Raw genomic sequence first — 25,351 nt, forward strand, 5'->3', positions numbered from 1 at the left:
CAAAATCAATACACCACGGCGCAACATTGTTTTAGTTGACGAGGCTATTTATAGTAAGGACTCATTATTATTATTGAATAATGGAAAAAAATACATATGTATACAACAAAAGAATAAATACAATAAATTAAAAATATAGTAATGATGACTAGTTTGTCAGAAAATAATTTCCTATATTGGAAAAATTCCTTATTTATCTTATTCTTGACCTGTAGACGCGATATTTTATGACGAGGTCAATCGTTGCATATTTTAATTGTCGAAAACAGCCAATGAGGGTAATAATTAATCAACACTCGCCGTCATACTTCCCGTTGCAAATACTGCCACCGCCGGGAAATCGATTTTTAAATGTGAAACAATAACGTGAGAGGCCGATAGGGTGTAAATTATGATATAATAATGAACGGCAGTTGCAGCTTGTGATTTAACGCGTTGTACTATTAAAACGTCGGACAGGCGCTTAAAGACTGTCCATGCCCCATTGCAGGGGTGGGCATCTCTGCCGTTAATTATTATGAATAATATATTATTATACATTTATAACATATATAATAGAGATTTCACACGCGTAACAATATGATATTGCGTCTTATATTTAGTCGTGTGTGTGTGCATTATTACTTTAACTTATTATTATTTTACTGTCATCTTGCGGCAGTGGTGGACGCGCCTCATCGTATGTATAGGCACAACATCTGGCGCAGAATTCGAGACCGCCACCACCCGTGCCGACGAGGAACGTCCCGAGGGAGGACGGCGGCCTGAACAGCGCACACTACACATACACACACAGCAGTGGCGTACCTATATATTTATGTGTATAATATAAGTATGTGTGTGTGCGCGCGCGCGTGTTATTATATTCCGTTGTTCGTCGGCGGGTTTTGTTTACACTGTGGGAAAGTGGTTAGTCAAGTGCTCCCAGCAATAAAAACACGCGCCGCCACTGTCGCCACTGCCACCGCGACCTTTGTGCGTCTCTCATCATATTATTTATATATATATATATACGAGGTGGCCACGCGTATTCACTAGCTGCGGTGTATAACCGCTGCCGTGGTCTTTGTTATCGTTGTTGTTGTTGTTGTTGTTGTTGTTGTTTTTGTTGTTGTTATCATTGTCGCTGATGGAGAGACACTTGATGTCGAAAAATTTTAATACAAGCATAAGAATGCACGCCTACACACCAATCTGATCAAGTGCAAGTATAGGAATTTTATTTTATGCTTTTATAATGACCGTTCAAATGTGTTAAGCCTATAAAGAGTCACGGGATACAACAAAAACGATGTGGTAAAAAATATGAGATAGTCTTATTCTGATGACAACTACTTGTTTTCCTCCGACAAACGACAAACCTTAGGAAAGGATTTATCACTTTATCATTGAACAGCTTTCGGGGTGAACAAAGCCTACCTACCAATGCCTAAGTGATAGAAATTTAACACTTAATGAGGACAAAACTCTTTTTATGACTTTTCCATTAATAAAGTCTGTTCAAATCTTAATCCAATAATAATTAATAACTGGATGCGTTGACGGGACACTCGTAATAATTTAAATAAATCTACCCATATCAAAGAAGTAACAATAATACTTGTATCATTTTCTACAATAATTTCGTGGAATCGGTTTTTTCAAAATTTGGTTGGTAAGCTACTCTTAATAATTAACAAATTTTACAAAATAACAAGGGATTTAATACCTATATCAATAATTCTTGTTATTTACTTTGCGTTCTTTCATCTATACAAAGTTAAAGACTCCAAGAGTAGTATAGGCTGTATTTTATCTAAAAACAAAGATACAAAATTTATAAAAATAAAAAAAAAACACAAGGATTTTAGCTCACAAACAAACAATTTATTTTTGATTATTATATTCATTTTTGTGGCCAATTTGCTATTAATTTATAAGTAAATAGTTATTGTGATTGAATATACATGTACCTATTTTATAAAAAGTGCATGTGTTCTCGAGGTGGGTGTATATTACTGCAGGTATCACAAGGAAGTTTATAAATATATAATATATAATATAAACTATATTTAAAATAATAAATTTCCTTGAACTACAATGATTAATAAGTGAAAATGCTTCTAACCAAAATTTAGTATAATTTATAGATATAGATACAATTCATGTAATTTTTTTTTCTTTTTATATATATTTCTCACTTTAAGCCCAATGGCCCATGTTGCCGAGGGTGTCAATAATAAAAAAAAAAAAAAATAAGCGAAAATATTTTTTATAAATTAAAAATTGGGTGGGTGAGTGACTAAACTTTTTTAAACTGCATTTGCTCTTAAAATACTATACTGTTTGTTATTGTATCTATTTGTACCTAGCTACTGCATCATATTATTTTATTACTTTATAGTTTTAGTTTATTATTCAAAGCCAAATTATACAACAATTGACAAAAAAAAAAAAAATGGTACTTATGAAAGTAGGTGGCACTGAAAGAGGTTTTTTTTGTTTTCAAAAGTAAATCAAGGTCTTTCTAGTCTGCTTATATAATAATTCATTTTCATATTTCTCAGAGCAAAAAAATCTGTACAGCTACCCCTTGCAATTTATTATACGTATTTACACTCACATATATTCACTCGTGTAAAACTTTAACGAAATAAGTTTAAACGGTGGCTCAGGCCAAACTACCTCATGTGGCGCAAAGCTTTAATGATCGTGTGGATGCCACGTTGATGGAGACTCCGGCGCTATCCCCTGAGGGACGCTCGGGAATTTTCTGACAACGGTTCGCACGGTCGTCATCGGTCGGGTCAATTGTTATAGCGCTTTTATTGCCGTCTGTCGTGCACATTAAAATAATAAATATAATGACATAATGTAGATCGCGGGAAAAAAATCATAATTTTCAAAACTATATAATATTTGGTTCGTCTGTTTATATTGGGCTTTAAGTGTACCTGCAGTATAATATAGCACTTGTAACTATCTGCAGGTCCGATGTAACATATAGATATTTACAGACAAAGGATATTCTACAAATTTTCGGAATTTTAAAATACACTCAAGGTTATTCATTCCATTTTTACATTGAAAAAATGTTGATGTACCTAATTGGACATTTTAATAATCAGTTTTTCAGTTATTAGAAGTATAAAAATGTTTTTACCAATAGAAGTGCATAGTCCCATCTTTAAAGTTGATATTTATTTTTATTTCCAAGTTGTTACTATAATAAGTTATTAAACTTAAATTAAGATAATATTTAGTCACCCAGATTAAAAAAAAAGATCTAAACTTAAAACAGGCATGGTAAAATAAATCATGATTTTGACTATAAATAAGTTAAAATGAGATAAATATCTCCAAGGATCTTCGTTTAACAGCCTCAAAAATTTTGGACTTATATATTAAAATTAAAATTATTTCATATAAAAAAATAATGTCCTGACTGACATTTCTCATTTCACGGGCCAGGGAAGAAATCTATAGTTATGATGACCAATCACCAATCTGCATTGTTTAGTCATCATTATCACGAAAATTTTCTTATCTTTTTATCTTATATAACTTATCTAAGTAATATTTTGGAACAAGATTTTAAATTTCCTTTGTATTCCTAAGTATTTTTATTTTTTACAATAGTTGTCTTTTATCCATTAGTTATCTAGATGAATAGCTATTAAATAAATATTTAAATGTTTTTGATTATCTTATTTAGATATTAATAGATAATTTTTAAAATATGCCACGTATAATACTAAAATAATATTATGTATTATAATTTATAGTCAAGGAATTGTGTTTACGGAAAGTATAAATAAAATTAATGTTGCACCCAGGCGCGGATCCAGCCTACATTAACATGAGGGTGGATTATAAATATCTAAATATATTTACTATTTACCTTCTGGTAAATACGAGTATATATATAATATAATATATATATATATATATATATATATATATATATATATCATGAGCGTAGGTAGGAAATATTTTCGGAGGGGTTTTTTGTCTAAATCTATATTAATATGATGAAATTAAGAATCATTTATTTGTATGTATTAAATAATATAATTTTAATTATAATTATTTATAACATAAATACAATATTTTGTCCATATAATTTACAAATTTAAAAATATAAAAAAAATTATAAGATAAAACTTTCTTTTCTTGGTTAGGTTAGATTGTTTTATTTAATTTCGGGGGGTGTTTGAACACCCAAACCCCCCCCCCCTTACCTACGCCCATGATATATATATATATATAAGCATGCACTAGTACTAAAGTACTTATAATGCAATAATTGTTTATTAATTATAACGAATACCTTTTTTTCTTAAACCGAATTGAATGTCTTTATTGAATAAAATATTACAATAAAATATTATATACAAATTTAAATGTTAAAACATATATTAGTTGCTAATCATATAATAAAGTCCAATCTACTGTTTTCTGATTGAGCAAATATGTCAATGAATTCATCATGGTTTATAATGATGAAAAATTCTGTTGAGCTGTTGCACCTGTAGATGGCAACGTGATAAGTATTTTTATTAAGACATAAATTCCAGAAAAACAGTCTGGGTCATATTGTTTGAGAGCTTCTAAAGGCGACAAAGATAATTGATCGTCTTATAACCAATTATTATGCCAAACTTCTGATTCACCCATTAACGTAGATTCTAAAATATCTCTGGGTATATTTATATCACAAGCTACTAGGTCACCGAATTGATTTATTACGTTTTTATTTTGTTTTCTAATTTACATTTGTCATCAAAAATAGATTTAATTTTAATTATGTTGGACAGCACCACGTCCAGATCATAAACTGACATCAAATCTTCATCAAATCTAGATTCTAAGTAATTTAGTAAATTATCGAGAAAGGGAATAGCGTTACTCTAAAATATTCTTCAGCAGATTCAGTTTGAGGATTTTCCTGTTTTTCATTACTTACGATAATCTTGGCTTATTAATTCCTCCTGAAATTCCCAAGTTAATTACTTGACTTTCAGTGGTTTTAAATATTTTGTTAAAACAGTTATAACTATATTCTCGTTTTTTTTCTTCAAAATACAAATTACATTTTTAATTATTATTGGAGCTGAAAATTTATCATGGCTTTTGGACTTCAATAATTTACTGATTGGAGATGTTATATTAAGAGGACACTACACCCGCGTGTGTCGTTCCGTCTTACACGCGAACTACATAGCAAATTTTCATTCGCTAGATTTAATATTGTGCTGTTAGTTTTGATATTAGAGTGAATTGACTAATTATCAAACTTTTTGGTAAGAACATTATCTGTGTTCTCATGTTGGTTTTTTACGATATTTTAATATTTAAATGAGTTATGTGAATTTTCAAATATTCACACTTAACATGCTCATAACTCATTTAAAAATTAAAATATAGTAAAAAACCAACATGAGAACACAGATAATGTTCCTACCTAAAAGTTTGATAATGGGTCAATTCACTCTAATATCAAAACTAACAGCACACTTGACACTATTGAATCTAGTGAACAAAAATTTGCTATTATGACTGTACGCGTGTAAGACAGAGACAACACATGCGGGTGTAGCGTCCTCTTAAACATTTCTGAAACAGTTATTAATGTCAAAATAAAGTCACCATACGATGATGATTTAGATAACAAATAAGTAAGTTGCTTGAGTTGCAGTATTTATATTATCCCAATCTGATATTTTGTCTAATGCCTCGATTATAGAACTTAACCCTGTTAAAAATTATAAAACACAATCATGTTTTTCCACCAATCTTGTTTCACATAATGAATAAAAATAAAAATAAAATACGACGATTTGTGACTGAATAATATAACAATACATAGGAAAACACAAAATATTAAATTTAATTAATACATTTTGCGAAAAGTACGGCCAACGGAGTGGGGCAGTCGCCCCTACCACCCTACTGGATCCGCACCTTGAACAGCCCAGATTAAGGATCGACCTGGGACATCGTACACTTAGTGTGTATTCCTTTCAAATTTAACTTCAAAAAACTTGTATCTCACATTGTAATTTATCATATTGGTATCAATTATTAGAAATAGAATATCAATTTAATATTTATAATAATTCATATTCAATAATTGTATTCAATTATGTGTGATATAAAAATAAGAACGTTTTTATTTTGTAATTAGGTACTACCTACTAAAATATTATTTTGTTTTATTGAAAACTGTTTTGAACATATTAAAAAAAAAAGTATTTGGGGGATAAAAGTGTGTCCCAAAATCAATGGACCCCAACTGTGCCTCTCCTGGTACCCCTATCCCCCCTATCCCCCTTAATCCAAGTTTAACCTTGCAAAATAGCTGAAAATTCACACGAGTCATAGTAAATAATATTTATTTCATCAAAACATAATAATAAGTATTAATCAAGAATTCATATTTGGTGGCTTCTTTACTCGCGTTTTTCTTTTTGTGTATACTCATGTGATCTTATATCATATATATATATACTTATTATGTTTAGTGTTAATTGAAATATATATTGTGTATTTCGATTTAAAATGAGCATAAAACCAGGTTAAAATATAACGCTATAATATTATAACAATAACAATACATTATAACGTGCGTTTTTGCATTAGTTAAATTATTGTTTTAATATTATATTTAACGACACAAAATCAATGTCAATAATAATTATCATTATTATAATACAAGTGTGTCGACATCAGAGGTGAACAAAGTGTTATTTTTTTATCCGAGTTCAGCTAACACCGAATTCAAGTCTTCTTGCAACACCAGCGACATCTCCTTTTGTTTGTTGACGTCGTCCTGGAGTCGTTCCACGTTGGCCTTGAGCAAGTAATTTCCTTTTTTAAGTGACGTCAACCGCCCCTCGTAATACTTGGATCGGCGACATAGGTTTTCTTTCTTCTGTTCGGGCGTGGCCGTTGCAGGGGCTTCACCCTCGCTCTGCGGTTCGTCGTCGCTTTCTTCACTCTCAGACGATTCGCTTTCCTGAAAACATATCACACGCCATCAACATTATCGTTTTAATTATAATTATAATAATCCAGAAAAAAATTAAGATTTTAATTATATGATAGGTACCTATTTGATATCTCTTGCTAAAACTAAAAAATGTATAACTTCACAATACTAATTTAAAATAACATCTCTTACTCGTACATTCATAATGAGATATTATTAATGACAATATATAGTATGTACGCGATAATAATATATAGTAAATAATAATAATATCTACAAATAAGGCAAGTGGAACCAAAAACTCTCATGCCTCGGGAATTTGTCAAATTGTTATTCTTTTATATGAACCATATGAAGACTTTTCATACAAGTCACATTGGTTTCTAAATTAAAAATTCTAATATCAGAATTTTCACCTTATAAAGTCTAAATATCATTTATTTACCCCCAAAAACTTGAATTTTGAAATCATATATATTATCGACGAATAAAGGATCGATTCTGTATAGCTGCTACCTCTTCGTTTGTTTTTGAAACCCGTTTTAAGTATTGAGATTCATATGCAATTATTATTTCGTTGGTATCTTTTTTTTCTAATTTTACAAATATTATTATAAAATAAGTATAAATAACCTGCAAGGCTTAATGTTTAATGCGCTTAATAAACATTTTTTAATATTAATGCGCACTTATATATTTGGTATATACGCCTTAAAATATGAATGAAAAATTCAAAATACATTTAAAAAGAAAATAATATTAAACAATGATGCAAAAATATTTTTAATAAACATTTTCAATAGCTAAGATACTGTATTTTTATTTTTTTAGTTCTTATTTACATTATTTAATTATTTAATCTTTTTTTTCAAGAATAACAGTCCGCAGAAACTGTGAACATTGGACGCGATATTACATTTATATATTGCATTAACATCTAACTATTAGTACAGTACATTAGTAGTTAAAAAAAAGAAACAAAAAAACAGAGACATGGTTGGGTATTGCAGTGATTAAATTAACTTCTTTAAAGTATTGTTGTTTAATGTTTTAAACATAACAATTTATTAAAAGTCTTGATATGTTATATTTTTTATCTGCATTTTTAATCGTCAACAACAAATTTAAAAATTATTTAGTCAATTTATTATAAAATCGTCTTTCAACCATAGTTAAATCTTTCACAAGATAAATCACTTATAGCCAAATAATTATGTTTATAAAAAATTAAAAGTAATTAGAAAATTACACAACAATGCCTGTATGTATAATATATTTTCTTCATTGGCGCATTTAGGAATTTGTTATGATGGTCTACATAATTTCCCCTACATAAAGCTGTAATCTGATGATTACATAATATATTATATCCATGTTTTTTACCCCGTAAAATAAATTTAATATCGTTATGGTCCAGTAGAGAGACCTAAGACACCACCATAAATATGACACTGATGTTATTAAACAGTTCTAAAATTTGTATAAAATTTAAAATATCTCAAATTAAGTTTTATAGTAACATTGTATAGTTAAGAATTTAATGATGTAAAACATGTATTTTTACCAATCTTAATTATTTCACGTAGAAACAAAGAAATACACGATCAAATACTGAAATACCACATCCCTACAAGTTATTTAACATACTTAACATGTTTAATAACACATAATTATTTATATAAATTAATTTTTTTGAACCAATTGAAATAATTATTAATTAAGTGATTCAAGTATTGTTATTAGATTACTTTTCATTATTATAGTTAGGTATCTTAGGATTTATTGTAGGTATGAAATAATATTATCGATAAATAAGTTAAGATAACTTTAAGTTTAGTGTTGGATAAATGAGTTTAGGAAAAAAAAGTGGACTAGTGGGTATCGCTCTGCAGCTCTGCTGTATAGTAGAAATGGAGAGTAGGTCACAACAATGGATGTGTTAAATTTTAAATTTAAATGCAATGACAGGTGAACGGAGATGATCTGTCAGTCTAGAATATATTTTATTATCTTTATTTAAATCATAATACATTTTATACGCGCACAATATTTAAATATAAATCTTATACGCTAACAAAATGTTTTCCATATTAACTCAGGAGTTTTTTTTTACATTTATTTGAAAAAAAAACTTATGGAGAACCTTGTGTTGGGTTTTTAACCTTAAGTATAAATCACAACAATTTTAAACTTCATAATTCCATGCAAATTTTTGCGATTTTGACATATTTTGTAAACATTTGAACTGTAAATGTTTATAAACAAAAATTGTGACTAACAATTTTTAATTTTTTTTTACTACAATAAGTATAACTTATAATAAACTTTGAATTAAATTTTAAAGATTTTTTGGGCATACAAATTTTTTTTGTAGGCATTTCAAAAAATATGAACTTAGAAAATCAAAAATTTCAATTGTCTATAAATAGCTTTAAAAAATCAAAATATTTTGAAAATTTAATCGCAAATAGATAACGTTAATATAAACATTTGGTGAAAATTTCAAGTATTTACAATGATTCGTTTTTGAGTTACTAGTAAGCTGATTATGGGTAAAAATTTCCGTTTTTTCGTTACTTTTTTAATGTTTTTCCTAACACTTTTGAAAACGACTGGAAACTTTTTACTTTTGAACCTCCCACAGTACCTAGATTTTCCTTTTCAAAGAAAAGCTGAACTTAGGACACAACAAAAAAACATATATATCATTATAAAATCTAAAATGTAAATAGTATATATGTTACGGTAAAAGTACGAATATCGGTTAAACCTAGGTTTCACCGACGACTGTTGGTAAATGTGCGAAATTCGGACATTTACCAATTGATTTCGGTTAAACCTAGGAAATACAAAATTATTCAGCCAAACCCCGAATGATTTTTGTAGTTTGTACTTTTACAAACGGGATTTGGTAAATCTTAAGATAAACAATCAATGTAAGTAAAAATAATAACTATTGTTGAAGTTCATTAGGTACTAAATTAATGACTAATATATAGTATTAGATACACACATTTATGTTATTATATCAAATTTATATTATTATTATTACATATTACTGCGATGTTAATAATTATTTTATTATTATTATCATTATAATATTAATTTACATGTTACTGCAAAAATTGAAACTATGCAATAAGTGACATTTTACTGCGATTAACTTAAACCATTTTTATTAAAATGTATTATTATTTAAGTATTGAGTTTGGTAATTTTTATTTCGACTTTAATTAGCCAAAAAGTTACCTATGTGATAAAAGTTGTTTCTATTTAATATTGCAACTGTCTTTGACTGGTGAATAAGAATTAATAAGGTGTTATTGCTTGAAAAAACGTATGAATAACAGATGTAAGTGCGATCAAAATATCAAATCAATAATTGGTAAATGTCCGAATTTCGCACATTTACCAACAGTAGTCTGCGAAACATATAGGATTAACCGGCATTCGTACTTTTACCGTGAAATATATATAGATACTACTAAATTTGAACTGTTTTTGAATACCTATCATATCTAATAATTATAATTTTCGTTTAAGTATAAAGGTGCAGTTAATTAAATTATTCTTCATTGATTTTAATATGTAATTATCATAAAAAAATGAGAACTTATCTCCATCTGTAATAAGTTCCCCCTGGGTTATGGTTATGTATGTAGAATATTTAGCACTTCTAGTCCACTTACTTCTTCCTCTTCTTCTTCGTCAAGTACTTCTTCGTCTTCTTCCTCGTCATCAGTGTCCCTCATCAGTTTCGCCATCTTGTCCACTTCTTTCTGCAAAATTTTGTACTTTTTCTTCTCGGACTTGAGCTCTTTCTGCTTCTTGGCCAATTCCTGTTTATACATTCGGCGATCCTTGAGTGCGGAAATCTGTTTGTCACGTACGGCTTTCAATTTAACTTCCAATAGTTTCAGCTCTCTGGCCGTCCTCCTGGCCTCGTCGATCTCCTGCGACGCGTCGCTAGAACCGTCATCTGAACTGTCATCGTCGTCTTCCTCCTCGTCTTCCTCTTCTTCCTCGGATAGGTGTTCGACGGATGGCATCACAGACAATTTTTTCATGGACATTTGTCGGGGGACCGGCTGTTGGGCAACCACTCGGCTAGACAGCGCGGCTTTCAGCTCCAACTCTAGTTTTTGATTTCTGAGCCAGGCGCTTTCAAGTTTCCGTCTAGTGCTGTCCAGTTCTTCGGCAGTCACGTGATACTTCTGCTCCATATCTTTGGCGATGTGGTCGGCTTCTAATGCCTCCGCTTTTAGTTTATTGATGAGCTATATAAAAACAAGACATACACATGTATTAATGCCCCTAGAACAAAGTTCCTTGAGTCGTTATCACATCAAACGCAGTGATATGGGGTGATTCATTTAACCTTAACGTATGATACTTATTGTTTCAGAAAACACAAATCACTACCTACTCAATAACGTACCTATTTAAAAATATGTCTTTAAAATAATGTTGATTACGATAATTATTAGGTACACTAAATTACACAAATACATTTCTTTCTATTTTTTAAAGTTTTCTTACTCATTTGAATGACTACATGCTTTTTCAAAGTCATATTCCAAAAGAAATATTATTCGAATTATCTATTAAAATTAAAATTTCAGACAAGTAAATTTAGTTTTAAGTACCCATTTAAAATTTAGATGACCGGAGTACCTAGTGTATAAATAGTTTGCGTAGTACCCCTGATACCACTACCACTACATTCCACTTATTTAAAATTTAAATACTTATAGAAATTCCCCCAACGGACAATGAAGAGCCCTCATCAGAAGATGAAGAATAATCAATACTATTAATATTATATTATACTGTATCAAAATTATTATTATTACTATTATTATTACATATATCATAAACTTAAAACTTATTACCATGAATTATATCATTACTATCATCAATTTAAATGGTAAGATTAAATTATAATCGTAAATATATTTGTGTTAGCACTTGGAGTGCTGAAACATTTTTAAAGCATAAATAAAAAAAAAAAAAATACTTAAATACTTTAAATAGTTATAACTCATAAACTACTCATCCAAAATTCGATTTTGATATATCGAAGCATTCGAAAAATATTCTGCTTTGGAATAATGAGTTAAAAATACATAATGCCACTAAAAAATTAAAAATTAAAACGATTAAAAATAGTAAATTGAAAAAGAATGTTGATTAAAAACGTTAATATAGCTATTGAAATGAATGCAATGACGTACATAGAGGGGGCAAACGGGCTAAAGTCCTCCCCTACTGACTATATTATTTATTATTATTTGTTTTTATATTTACCCATGATTTAATGCAATATATTAAATCGTGTGTTTACCTAGTTATTACAACCAGTCTATAAATATATATATATAGTATAATAATAACTACTATATAATAACTAATGAAGTATCTGCTTTATTTTTCAAACCTTATCTTGGGACAAATGAGTGATTTTTTATTTTCAAGTTCCTCCCCTCCCCATTAAAAAATCCTGCGTACGCCACTGATGCTATGCATTAAAAATGTTAAATGGATCACCCAGTACATATAATTAATTATGCACTTGTTGGTCTGTGTCTGATCTCATAGGTCCAGAGGTATTAAGTGGTTTGTCTTTAAGTTCTTCTTGTAAATTCGCAACTCTGGCCAAAAGTCGTTTATTTTCCCGTTCCAGTGCCTCTTTGCTTCGCAATTCCAATGCGAGCATTTGTTTGGCCGACTGCAAATCGTCTCGCACCTAAAACAATAATCGATCCGGCATGTATAAAAATAAGTGACTATAAAGCTAGTTATGTTATATCTTATAATGTGCAAACTTTATCAATGTCGTCGAGTTCGTCAGGCTCTGCAGCAGCGGCCACGACGTCAGCCATCGACACGGACTTTTGTATTTTTTCATCAATCGTTTCTTGTCTTCTAAACTTTCTAAGACCTAATTCAAAATATATACAGTGATGAGTCACTATACTCGATATATTTTAATTATTGTTAAAAAGTATTAAATTCTTTAATTATTTGAATAAAAAAATGAATCACCTTACTTTTTCACTCTGTACCTATGTTTATATATATATACTATAAATATATTTGTAATGTAACACCTTACTAAAAATCTAATAAAATCTTATAGATAGTATAAAATTATATAATTAATTACTGAAATTAAATAATAAATATTATTCGAATAGTTTTTGAACAAAAAATAAATTATAAAATACTGAACACTATAACCACTGCAGCTGTGATATAAAAACTTAAAGGTAAACCTCATATACTTTAGGCATCGTATAAATAAATAATTTATTTGTTTGTTAAATAAAAAAACCAACTCACAATATGATTATTACTTTTTTTTTATTTCCCTATAATTTGTGACGTCCAACAGTCAGTAATAGGTAACTTATTGTATTTTTTAAATTATTTTTTGTATTTATGTAATTGGATTTCAGTTTTTTTTAATCAAAATCAGGGTAGGTGATATTTTAATGTCATTATGTAAAATATTGTAATTTTCGTCAAGTTTTCTGCGATTCATAATAGTTTTCACCGTCCCTATGAGGTCTATCGTCTATATACATATATTAATATATTATTATTCCAATATAAAAACCTCATCGTACATCCGGGTAAGCGTCGTTATGTTAAGCAGAGGTATTCAAACTTTTTCATCACCCCCTGGGAGCAGGCACGTAGCACGAATTTTATTTTAGGAGGTGGGCGAAATACATTTTAATACATTTCTTAAACACGAATATAAATATTATTATTATAATATTTAAAACCTTTATAATAATACAAAATAGTCTATAGTAATTAAATATTTTCAACTAATGTCTTTAATATAAATTGTCTGTTTTTGAGCTATTATATCCAATACTTCATCTGTTGAGATAGACACTTCCCAATGTACTGAACTACTGACAGAAGAGTAAGTCCCGTTAAACGCTCATTTTCAGTTTTATTACGAAGCCGTGTTTTTAAGCAATTTAGTGCTGAACATTTTAATTTTAAGGATTAAAATTTTATACGAAAGAACGGAAAAATTTCCGTGGGGGGAGGGGATTACGTGCCTGCCTGGGAGCCACGACGCACAGTTTGAATACCTCTGTGTCTGTGTTATAAAATTATATAAATTATTGTACCTTCTATATACGGTTTGCTCTTGTCGTTCGTCTTTACTTTACGAAGTTTGACGCCGTGCTGGATGTCTTTTAGCAGCTGATGGTGATCGGTTTCTTCTGCTTTCGTTTCAGATTCGTACAAAAACTGTTGAAACAGTCACAATGCTATTATCGGGTACAAATAGTATTATTCACCAAGTCTACATCATGACCACATACTATATAAACGTGTAAGCAGTCTTGGGTAGTATAAATAAGAAAGTATTAAAAATACTTCTGATATAATTCTGAATTACTACTTAGAATATTTTATTCCCCTAAAAAAAATACTTTTTATTAAAGATAATAATTGTTTTTTTTCTGGGAAGTTTTACAATATATCTCTATACTCTTAAAAATTTTAAATCAAGGATCAACAACTGAAATTATATTATACTTAGAATTATTTAATAAGTTGACGTTAATTTCAAATTTTCTCTAAAAAAAGTATCATTGGTTTAATATTTTAAACAACAATCAAAAAACATTTTAAAAGTATACTAAATACTTTTTAAAAGTATTTTAGCCATGTTTGATATGATACATATCTGATACCTACTGTAAAATGTCAATATTACATTTTAAAAATTGTGGTTTATAGGGTTGTTGCAAATTGCAACAAAATTAGAATATTGGTATATGAGAAGTTGAGTGAATATCCAATACTGTAATTCAAATGCCCCATACAAATTTAATTTGACTTTCCGGTAGAAATTTTTTATTTCATAAGATTAGACAAACTCATGAAGAATCTTGTATTGAATTTTCAAGTCTTAGATTTAAAAAGGTAAATTTTTATGAACTTTTAATGCTTATTAAAAAAAATTGTGACTTTGTATTTTTAATATTTTTTAACTAAAATTGTAACAATATATAGGAGCCCTGTATCAAACTTTGAAGCTTTTCACCAACCGAATAAAATTTTGTCATTTAAAAACCAAAAAGATTGAAATTTTTAAATATCTATAAATAACTTAAAAGATTTGAAATATTTTTTTTATCAAGTACAGAAAATGCCAGTATAAACATTCAGTGAAAACTTGATGTATTTACAAGTAATTTGTTTTAGAATTGCACACCAATATCGGCAATATCTAAAATCGATTTTCTCAAAAACTGAATTTGCGTAAAAATGCCTGTTTTTCCTTAATTATTTTCATTTTTATTTTTCTCAGCGCTTTTAAAAACTACTAAGAATATCAAAATTTGACCTCCTCGATGCATCAACTAGATTCCAACCGGAAAAGCTACTGAAGTTGAAAATCAAAGAACTAATTTGACAACTTATCGTGTACGCTGCAGACACAAAAAAAAACACACATCATCATAAAATTATTACATTCATTCATCGCTCCGCTCAGAATCTAAAACAAATTATCTCCGATTAAACGCTTACCTGACCCTTGGACTTAGTACTAGGTATGATCGGAGCACTGCGATCATTGCACTCGACGTGCTTTAACTTCCTTCCGCTTTCCACTTCTTTCATCATGTCCGACCAGTCTGGACGTCTCCTCGGTCGACTTCGCAACGAATCCAACTTCTTCATTTTTTCCTGAGTCAGTGGTTTTTTAGCTGAGAAAATTAAATTATTAGATCACTAATGCACAATTATTATTCAAAATCTGACCTATGCAGGTGGATCTATTTGTAATATTTATGACACGCTCACACTAATAGTTGTCTTCAAATCAATTGCACTCGCATACGCTTTGAAATCGAAATATAATTATAATAATATAACATGGGAAGCAAACAACGGTTTATTAGTTAATCATTCTTATCGGACAAATTCTAATTAAACTTTTTGGTTGGAACATTTCCAACACTATATTTACGTTACATTATAGTCATCGTTCGACATTACTTTATACACTCGCACTCACGGCTAACACCTATATAAGTATATAACTATTAACTATGTAATCATTTTCAACCTTCAATTTATATTTTGCTTTACAACGATAATAGGCTTGTGATATATTTTGCCATTTTTCTCAAAGCAAAAATTGTTTGGTAATTACAAAACTTTTTTGCAAGCTAATCAAATTAAGTTTAAATTTCATGCAACTTATATTTAATTCTTATTATAATAATAGTTTTTAAATTTGAATGTTAATATAAGCTTATACTGTATACTAGTTTAAACTAATGTTTCTACAATAAAAAACATCGTTACTAAAATCAAATATGAATTACAAAAAAAACTTAAATAGGTACTACAAATAAATGATTCGTTTGAGAACTTAATATATAGTTTCAAAAAGTACTTTTTTTCGTACTGATTCATAGATTTACATTTTTTGACTTGTTTGGATAAAGGCCAATTATTATTTAGAGATGTTTATAAGGAACTTGTATGCACGACCTAGATCTTATTTCAGTATAATATAGTATCATTTACCGCACTTAAACTATTAAAAATTTCGAAATTATTATTATATTATATTAAAATGTTAGTAAAAATTTAATTTTCTACACCTCGTAAATAATCAGAATATTTAGTTGTTAGATGTAACATGTAATGCATATTAAATATTTATAAAACAAAAACAAATAATAACATTTCACATTTCACATTTTGAAACAATTGCTTACTTTATATAAAAATTGTTCTAAGCTTACAAAATCGTGAGTATAGCTATAATAGTATAATTATATTATATTAACTTAACTTTTGCGTATAATAACTATACGTATGTGTCTCAATTAAATTATGTGTTAGTAGATTATACGCTTTATCTTAATTACGCATTTATAGCCTTATAGGTATTATTATAACAATTTATTTTTATTAAAACTACAATGTGTATTTATTATTACATCAAATTCACAAAAAAATATCATTATAATTTATTCGTTGAAAAATGCGATATTTACGAACTAACCGATTTAAAACTTTCGACCATCATAAAAATGGCAATTTTGAAGATATCAACAAACTGCAAAGATCAAAGTTGTTCAGAAAAAATAAAGCAATCGAAATCCGGTCTTCAAAATAGAATTTCCTATTTAAGAAATTTTTATTTTAATGCGCATGCGCTGATAAAAATAATTAAAAATTAGAATTTATCAAAAACAGATGTATTTATAAATCTATTTGCAGTATAAAAATCCAGAATCAAATTCAAGGTCACGCGATCGAAATATTTCCTGTTACCTTTAAAATTGAACACACGGTATATATATTAACTTGTGTGTTTATTTAATATGTGAGTTAAACGACGATCATGAAACGCTAATAGAAACTCTTAGGTTCTTCTTGAACGGTTTTTTGACGGAGATTAGTGTGAAGGGTGAGGTTAGATATATACGGTGGACAGTAATTTTTCTTTATGTAATATTTTGAAACGTCTACATTTTTTAAAGATTTTTTAAGAATTACCCCATAATTGGAGACCATAGGTCCATATAGGTTTTAGTAGAGATTTGTACATAATTAGTTTAATGTTTAAATTGTAATAATTAATAAATGTATTAATTATTGTTGAGGAGTGTTTTAAACATTGCGTAGTCGGGAATTCAGCTGCAATCTTTTGGTTTTAATATGGTGTGCTCAGGTGAGACGGCGGTCGATTGTTAGTTCAAGATATTTAACGGTAGAAGTTGAAGGCATTTGAATTTTGTAGAGAATTGCAGGTGGATATTGTGCTTGTTTAAAGGATGAAAGTTGTACGAATAGATTTGGCTTGGTTGACTTTAAGCCGTCATTTTCTGAACCAGTCCTCCATTTGAGAGAGATGATTTTGGAGATAAGTGGAAGCTAGAAGCCTAGAACAGGGTCAGCGCGAATTGATATTATTGCCTTTTCATCAGCATATAGTAACTAAGGTGTTAGGCGTAATATGTTGGCTTGAGGTAAAAGTATTGAATAGAACTGGAGAAATAATTCCTCCTTGCGGAACGCCAGCTTTAATGTTTGCCATATTTGAATGTGCAGATCCATGACGGATTTAGAAGTAAAGGTAATCGAGATAAAATTTTATGAGAATATAGTAAATTGAGGGTAGACATTTCTTTAATTTATATAGTAGCTATCCGTTCCATACTTTATCAATAGCTTGAGACCAATCAAAAACCAAAAAAACTATTTTCATAACTATTTACATTACGAAATCGTTTTGAATCACAAGCATAAACTGAACCTGCTGAAATAGTGATGGATGCATCCGCAGTTCCCGAAGAAGCTAATTTCACTGACCACATAAAACCACCACCTTCGATTTTCATGAAAGGTGTATTGGATTTTAGAGGCCTTTGTTAAATTTCAATCTAGCTGATAAAAGTTGAAAATTTATATTACAAATCTGCCTCCCATTGACTAAAAATACAGACTGCAAATCCAGAATTGTATAGATTACTTATTCATTATCTAAAAGATCAAAACGCGGAATATCATACCTACCAACTAAAAGTAAATAACCCAACTAGAGTAGTTATACAACACATTCACCCTTTCACTTCTACTGAACTGATAAAATGAGAACTAGAAATGTGTCTCTATGAGGTCAGGCAGGTTAAGAACTACAATTCTACTCATGAAACCCCACCTAAGCTTTTTAATAGCTCCACCGATCGTTATGAATGCCATGACCTAGTTAACCAGGAAATCAAACAAAATGTTAAATTTAAAACTAACGACAATATTGATTCTGCAGTGAAAAATTTCACAAATGTAATTCAATCTGCGGCCACCCCTATAACCTTAAATACACTCTCCAAAAACCAATTTTCACTACGAAACAGCATACGTATGCTCATAGCAGAAAAACAGAGATCTAAAGCCGTTTATTAATGAACCCGCGACTACCATCCAACAGACAAAAATATAACATATTCACAAATTCACTCAAAAAAATCCTATCGAAAAACAAATCGATTTATATTGCAAATCACCTATCCTCGGCCCTATCGACTAACGATGGAAGTATTTGGAAATCAACTAAGCAATAATTATTACAACCCAAGCCATCCAATAAGAAAAACCGATGGTAATTTTGCCTCATCTGGCCTTGAGAAAGCTAAATTATCTAAAAATCATCTATATGATACGTTTCAACGCTACCCAGAAATAATTTTACCTGAAAATATAAATACTGTCCAAATGTAAAATATATATAATATTGGTTTTACCTAAATTCGTTTTTATATACGTATTACATTATGTAATAATAAAATAAACACATACGAGACAACCGCGAGTGAATGGAGTAAGTACCTCACAAACCTTGTATCATTTTCTGTTAGGTTATTTACCATGTTTAATAATTAAATTTCTAATTTGTATTATGGTTATATTATCATTGTAAATTTAAAAAGAGCACTCCTATTAAATATTCTGTACATACCTAAACTAATAATATATAAGGAGGTACCTACCAATAAAATAGTCGTAAGGAATATGGATTAGTCTACAAGAAGTTTAACATCGACAAAGTAGTGAATTTTCCTTACATATTGGTGGTAAACCGCTGTTGGAATTCGCCGTCACTGACAAAGGAGGTGGCGGTGGCGGTGGTGGGCCTGGTGCTCGGGATGGCATTACCGGTGGTGGTGGCGGTGAAGGCAGTACTGGTGCAGATGGCGGTTTTGGTGGCGGCGGGGGTGGTGTTGGGACCGATGTGGAAGTCACAGGAACTTGAACCACTTTGGTTGGCGGTGAAGATGGTGCTGGTGCTGAAGTCACAGGAATCTGGTCCATCTTGGTAGGCGATGGTTTTGACGTCGGTGGTGCAATAGTGGTTGTCACGGATGTCTTTTTTTTTATCTTTTCCGGAACTTGTGTGACAGCCACCGGCACGACCCTGCTATTGATCTGCAATGGACCTTGGTAATCGATCTGAATGTGCAAAAACAAAATTATGTACCTACTTGTTTAATATAATTATACTATTACGATTAATTATAGTTATACACTTATGGTCGTGCATTAGTGAAAATCTGCAGACTATCTATAACTTTTAAGTAGTAAATGTACTAAGCGCATCCTATGAATACCTACAAAAACGTTTTGAAAAATATACATTACAAGTTTTTGAATAACTTCAACACTTCCCAATCAAAACAATGTCATACCAATTTAAAATTAATATTTGATACAATATCTTATATTGCAATATGGTCGCGTTAAACTTTTTAAAAATCAATTAAATAATTAATTAAATTTCAACATCTTTAAATGGAAAATTAATAATTTTACTATATGGCAGTATTTGAATAAAATTAATTCCAAGAAGAATGGATGAATAAAACCAATTTCTTTTTTTTTTAAAGAGAACGAAAAGAGTTTTTTTAAGGAAAAAGAAAAACATTTTCAGTTCCATAATGAATGACTGAGGCACAATTTTTTTTTCAAAAACAGTTACAACACAAGTTATCTTCTATAAATAACTTGCCAAACACTGGTGACTGGTGTATGATAGGTATAGGTACATCGTACTAACCTCAAACAATGTCCAATATGAATGTAAAGACAAATATAACGAATAGAAAGTCAGTTTTAGTTGGTTAACTATTAATTATTATCTCATATTTACAATTACTTATCAGTAGAGTTAGGATGTTGATGACTTTTACATTTTTTTCCTTTTATTCTGTACAATGCTATCCTAGCTAAAAATTTGTTTCATGCTCCCTTGATGCAGAATATTCTAATTTTATTTTGCATTTTTTTGCATTTTTTGAATTTTTAGCTATAAATGCATTTTTTTGTTTTTTAACGTCATTTTTTCATCTTTTAGGGCATTTTTTGTACTTTTAATACAATGTGGGGAATTTTTCACAAATTATAGATTTTAGGGCAAATGTTACCCCCAAGTTTGGAAACAAATTTAATTTATTTAAAATCTAACTCTGGATTTGGACTATTAGTAAAAAATAATTTTAATATTAATTAAATATACATTTTAAATTTATTTATACCCATATCTATAATAAAAATTATTATTTATAAAAAAGTTTTTTCACTTACTTAATTAGTATTTCAGATAATTTTTAAGGTCATTTTTTAAAGTTTTCAGGGCATTTTTGCACTTTCTTTAGGGCTTTTTTGCATTTTTTTAGGGCATTTGTGTGTGTTTTTTAGGTCATCAACATCCTAACTCTACTTATCAGTTATCTGATGGATGAATGTATAGACTATAGAGAAGTTAAATTAATAAACCTTTTAACTAATTAAAATATTATAATTGCCAATATCATAATTTATAAGATTATTCAATGAATCTTTTACATCTCCATCTCGCCTAATCGCATTTGAAAACTGAAACTAGTATTGGTAACTCAAAACCAAAATAGAAAGAATTTAGTATTTACTCTACTTATAACCCATATAATTCTATTAAAAGGATATCAGCGCGACAGCGCACTATTTGTTTTATATTTCTGAGACCTAGACAAATTTTTTTTAGTATTTGACTTTTGAATAGGTAATCTTAGAGTAAAATTAGCCATCAAAATAATTATTAATAATAATATATTTGCGAGTTTGATAATTAGGGATCGGATTTAAATTTTCTAAAAACATCAAAAAATGCATTTATTAACGAGTGAAATTGTGTAGATACCTATAAAATATAAAAAAAATGAATAAACAGTCACATACACCACCGATTTAATATCCTTTAATAAGAAAATACTCCGATAAAAATTGTATTCAATTAAATCGGCTAATTGGTTGGTGTGGTATTCAGATAAATTTCAGCTTTGTCTAATTTAAAACCAGATTACTAGTAGTTATGTAGTTCAAAATGAAAATGATTTATATCGCATGTTAGTACTGAATTTTATTATTTTAGTAATAATTCGAAAAATAGATCAAATAAATGTCTTTTTTAATTTAAAAAAATGCGTTAAAAACTTTAAAAATGCCCTGAAAAGTATAAAATCCACTTAAAATGTAAAAAAAAAAATTGGAGCACTTGAAACACTTTTTTAGCTTGGAAAGCAACATGTAAGACATTCCAAAAACAAACAAAATGCAAATGCATTAAAATCCGAGCCTTAATGAATAATGATAATGTATCAATTTGTCTAAATGTTATCTATAAACAATTTATTATTCGTTTAAAATTTAAATCCACAAAAAAATGTTATTTTTAAAAACGAATATGAAGTTAAATAATAATAAAATATAATACCGAAATGTCAAACCTTCAAAATTATTATTTTTTAGTAGGTAATTTAGTATTTACCACTGAGATTATTTAAAATTTATAAAAACTGAATTTACATTATTGTGTTTTATCCATATTGCGCATGGATCTTAAAGATAAAATATCCATTAATTAAGCTTTAACAAACTCTTAACAAGTCTTGCGTCATGCATAGATTCCCGGAGATATTATATTAAGTATCCTATCCTATTATATTATCTACTCATAATTCCTCAATTGTATCTACTACTAATTAATAATTATATCTACCTAGTACCTACACAAAACTACCTTTATGATGCAAGTCTATCACCAAGAATACAAGACTTCGCTAAAAAACCCATTTTAATTCTTAGTTCTTACACAGTAAAAAATAGACACATATGTAAGTTCCTACACTGCATATATTATTACGCATAAATATAATATATATAATTTATAAGTTATTAATCTAATATCAGTCTTATATCATATGATATTGGCATACATTTTAATATAGGTAAAAGGTAATAATAAAAAGGCGAGTAAGTCGTGGATGTCGCTCTGCTGTACAGTAGGTTACAAGTGGGTTACTGTAATGGATGGAATTAAATTTGAATCCAATGATATTATATCATTGTATACGAAAAACGATTCTGAGCGAAGACGGTTTATCTGTCTAGAATATATTATAGATTATTAAAAATTTTCAAATCTTAGATTTAAAAAGAAAAATTTCTATGAATATATAGTTTAAAATAATTTGCGAATTTTCGTGATTTTTACACATGTTGTCAAAATTCAAACTTTGAATGCTTGTAAAAAAAATTGTGCTAATATATTTATTTTATTTTTCACCTGCTATTGTAAAAATATGTTAGAAGCCTTATATAAAATTTTAAATTCTAAGATATAAAAGGAAAATGTTTAATGAATTTTTAGCATAACATAATTTATGAATTTTCGTAATTTTTACGTATGTTGTCTAAAATTCAAACTTTGAATGCTTGTAAAAAAAAATTGTGACTAAGCATTTCTTTTATTTTTCAACTGCTATTGTAAAATTATGACAGGAGCCATGTATTAAATTTTCAAATCTTAGATATAAACGAAAATTTTTTTATGAATTTCAAGCTTGAAATAATTTGTGAATTTTCGTGATTTTTACATAATATGTTGTCAAAACTCAAATTTTGAATGCTTATAAAAAAAAAATGTGACTATGTACTTCTTTTATTTTTCAACTGCTATTATAAAAATATGTTAGGAGTCTTGTATTAAATTTTCAAATCTTAGAATTAAAAAGAAAAATTTTTATGAATTTCTATCTAAGATAATTTGAACATTGCCGTAATTTTTATGTATTTAGTCAAAATTTGAACTTTAAATGCTTATAAAAAAAAATCGTGCCTATGTATTTCTTTTATTTTTCAACTACTATTGTTACAATGTGTTAGAAGCCTTGTATTAAATTTTCAAGCTTTTCTACCGAACACATACATTTTTATCAATTTGATAACTTATTATAACTATAATATTATAAAAATTGCGTGTATATATTTTTTTTTTACCATTAAAATGTATGATACAACTTATAATACTATATAAAATATAGCATATTTTTTTTATATATAATATGTACCTGACTTTCACCGTATAGGAAGTAGGTATAGAAACTAACATAGGTACGTACCTGTTTTCCGCCGTGTAATAACTAATAAACGTACATTTTTTTTCGTGTTAAAGTGATAAAAAACAATTGTTGGCAATACCTACTTGATTTTTTATTGATTATTTTTATTTATTAGGCTTATAGCACGATAATTATAATAGTTATGTTTGATAAAAGTAATATTTAAATTAGGCAGATTAAAATAAAATATCTAAAAAAATATATGACATCTTTGCCTGATATCGTTAAGAAATGATAGCATGCCTATTTGTTTGCTTTCTGTACCTACATCAAATTTTAATGCCTTTCGGTTTCCTTGCTTCATTCGTATGAATTAGCCGTTTCGGTGTAATATATATATACATAATTAATTAATTAGACTAGTTAATGCGATATCTAGTTTGATATAATTATACATATTTTTTTTTTTTGTTAACCCTTATTTTTCACGTAGGGCGTATGCCTATAAGGCTGTTATGTATTAATGACGTCCTAGTGACTATCTTTTTACAAGTGCATTTTAAACGTATATACGCTTGGTAACGACATAACGCATTAGATCACCTTTCCAAAACGCACTTTAAGTCTATAAATATAATATACTATTACAGTGCCAATGCTGAAAAGGCGAAATGCATTTTTGTCAAAATCGAAATTCAGAATCGTTAAAACTTTTTTTTTAAATTTACTATCTGTATTTCATAACTCGATAAGTAAAACAGATGACTAACTTAACACTACTTACATACATAATAAAAATAACACATAAAACACAATATGAGAGAAATCATTCAGCGATGGTACCTGGTACCCTCCAGGTTTAAACTTAACTATAATAACTTGACAATTGTCTACCTATCAGTTACAATACAAGAACAACTGAGTATTAAAGGTATGTAAAGTTTGTTATAAGTAATTGTTTCTTACTTTGGGCACAATTTTTATTTCGGTAACTTTTCTGCTATCTGACGGTCCGACTTTTCTCAATTTAAAATGTTTTGCTTCGTCGGAGGCGGCCTGTCGACGTAGACGAAAAAAATAAATAGATTTATATCAAAATAACGAAAAGTAATAAATTATTAAGTCTGAGTAAAACGTTTAGCAGCGGTTTGCAAGACGCAAAAGTGCAACAGACGCGATTTTTTTTTTTAAGTGCAGCAATCAAATGAAACGCATCGCAAAAATATGCATTTATATTTAAAATTATATACCGCGATCGGTGGTTGGTCATTGATGCCGGTGGAAGCGACAGTTGCAGTCTTATCTTTGGTTCTCCACGGCACAGTAGCCTTCGGCACCGGGTTGAGTCCATCTTTCACCCACGGAGGACGAAACCTCTGATTGTTGTCGCCGGACATTCAAAACTTTTAACAGTACAATATTGTATAGATATCAAACGCAATATTAA

The 25,351-nt window shown here is 28.9% G+C and overlaps 1 protein-coding gene and 1 pseudogene across 1 annotated transcript; both read right to left on the reverse strand.

The window, feature by feature from the left end:
• Nucleotides 1–4,408: 4,408 nt before the first annotated feature.
• LOC149056223 (uncharacterized) lies at nt 4,409–6,049 on the reverse strand (annotated as a pseudogene).
• A 308-nt stretch (nt 6,050–6,357) lies between these two features.
• Nucleotides 6,358–25,301, reverse strand: LOC107161347 (sarcomere length short). The gene is made up of 9 exons (XM_015507719.2): nt 25,155–25,301; nt 24,871–24,960; nt 19,594–19,978; nt 15,536–15,714; nt 14,122–14,245; nt 12,796–12,911; nt 12,543–12,716; nt 10,660–11,247; nt 6,358–6,997 (listed from the first exon to the last, which is right to left on the reverse strand). Exons 1-9 carry the CDS (start codon nt 25,299–25,301, stop codon nt 6,734–6,736), a joined length of 2,067 nt encoding a protein of 688 aa, XP_015363205.2. The 3' UTR covers nt 6,358–6,733.
• Between the last annotated feature and the right edge of the window lie 50 nt (nt 25,302–25,351).

The sequence above is a fragment of the Diuraphis noxia genome, unplaced genomic scaffold (assembly GCF_037042655.1).
Source record: "Diuraphis noxia isolate RWA-SAM2 unplaced genomic scaffold, SU_Dnox_SAM2 contig0004, whole genome shotgun sequence".
In the NCBI taxonomy this organism is placed as follows: Eukaryota; Metazoa; Arthropoda; class Insecta; order Hemiptera; family Aphididae; genus Diuraphis; species Diuraphis noxia.

Excerpts from the sequence above, each read along its gene's own strand:
- LOC107161347 (XM_015507719.2), bottom strand. The coding sequence starts at position 25,301 with ATGTCCGGCGACAACAATCAGAGGTTTCGTCCTCCGTGGGTGAAAGAT. Across the intron at positions 14,246-15,535 it reads GTACTAAGTCCAAGGGTCAG|TTTTTGTACGAATCTGAAAC; the intron begins GTAAGCGTTTAA and ends CTGTTTCAACAG. Across the intron at positions 12,717-12,795 it reads AACTCGACGACATTGATAAA|GTGCGAGACGATTTGCAGTC; the intron begins GTTTGCACATTA and ends TTATTGTTTTAG.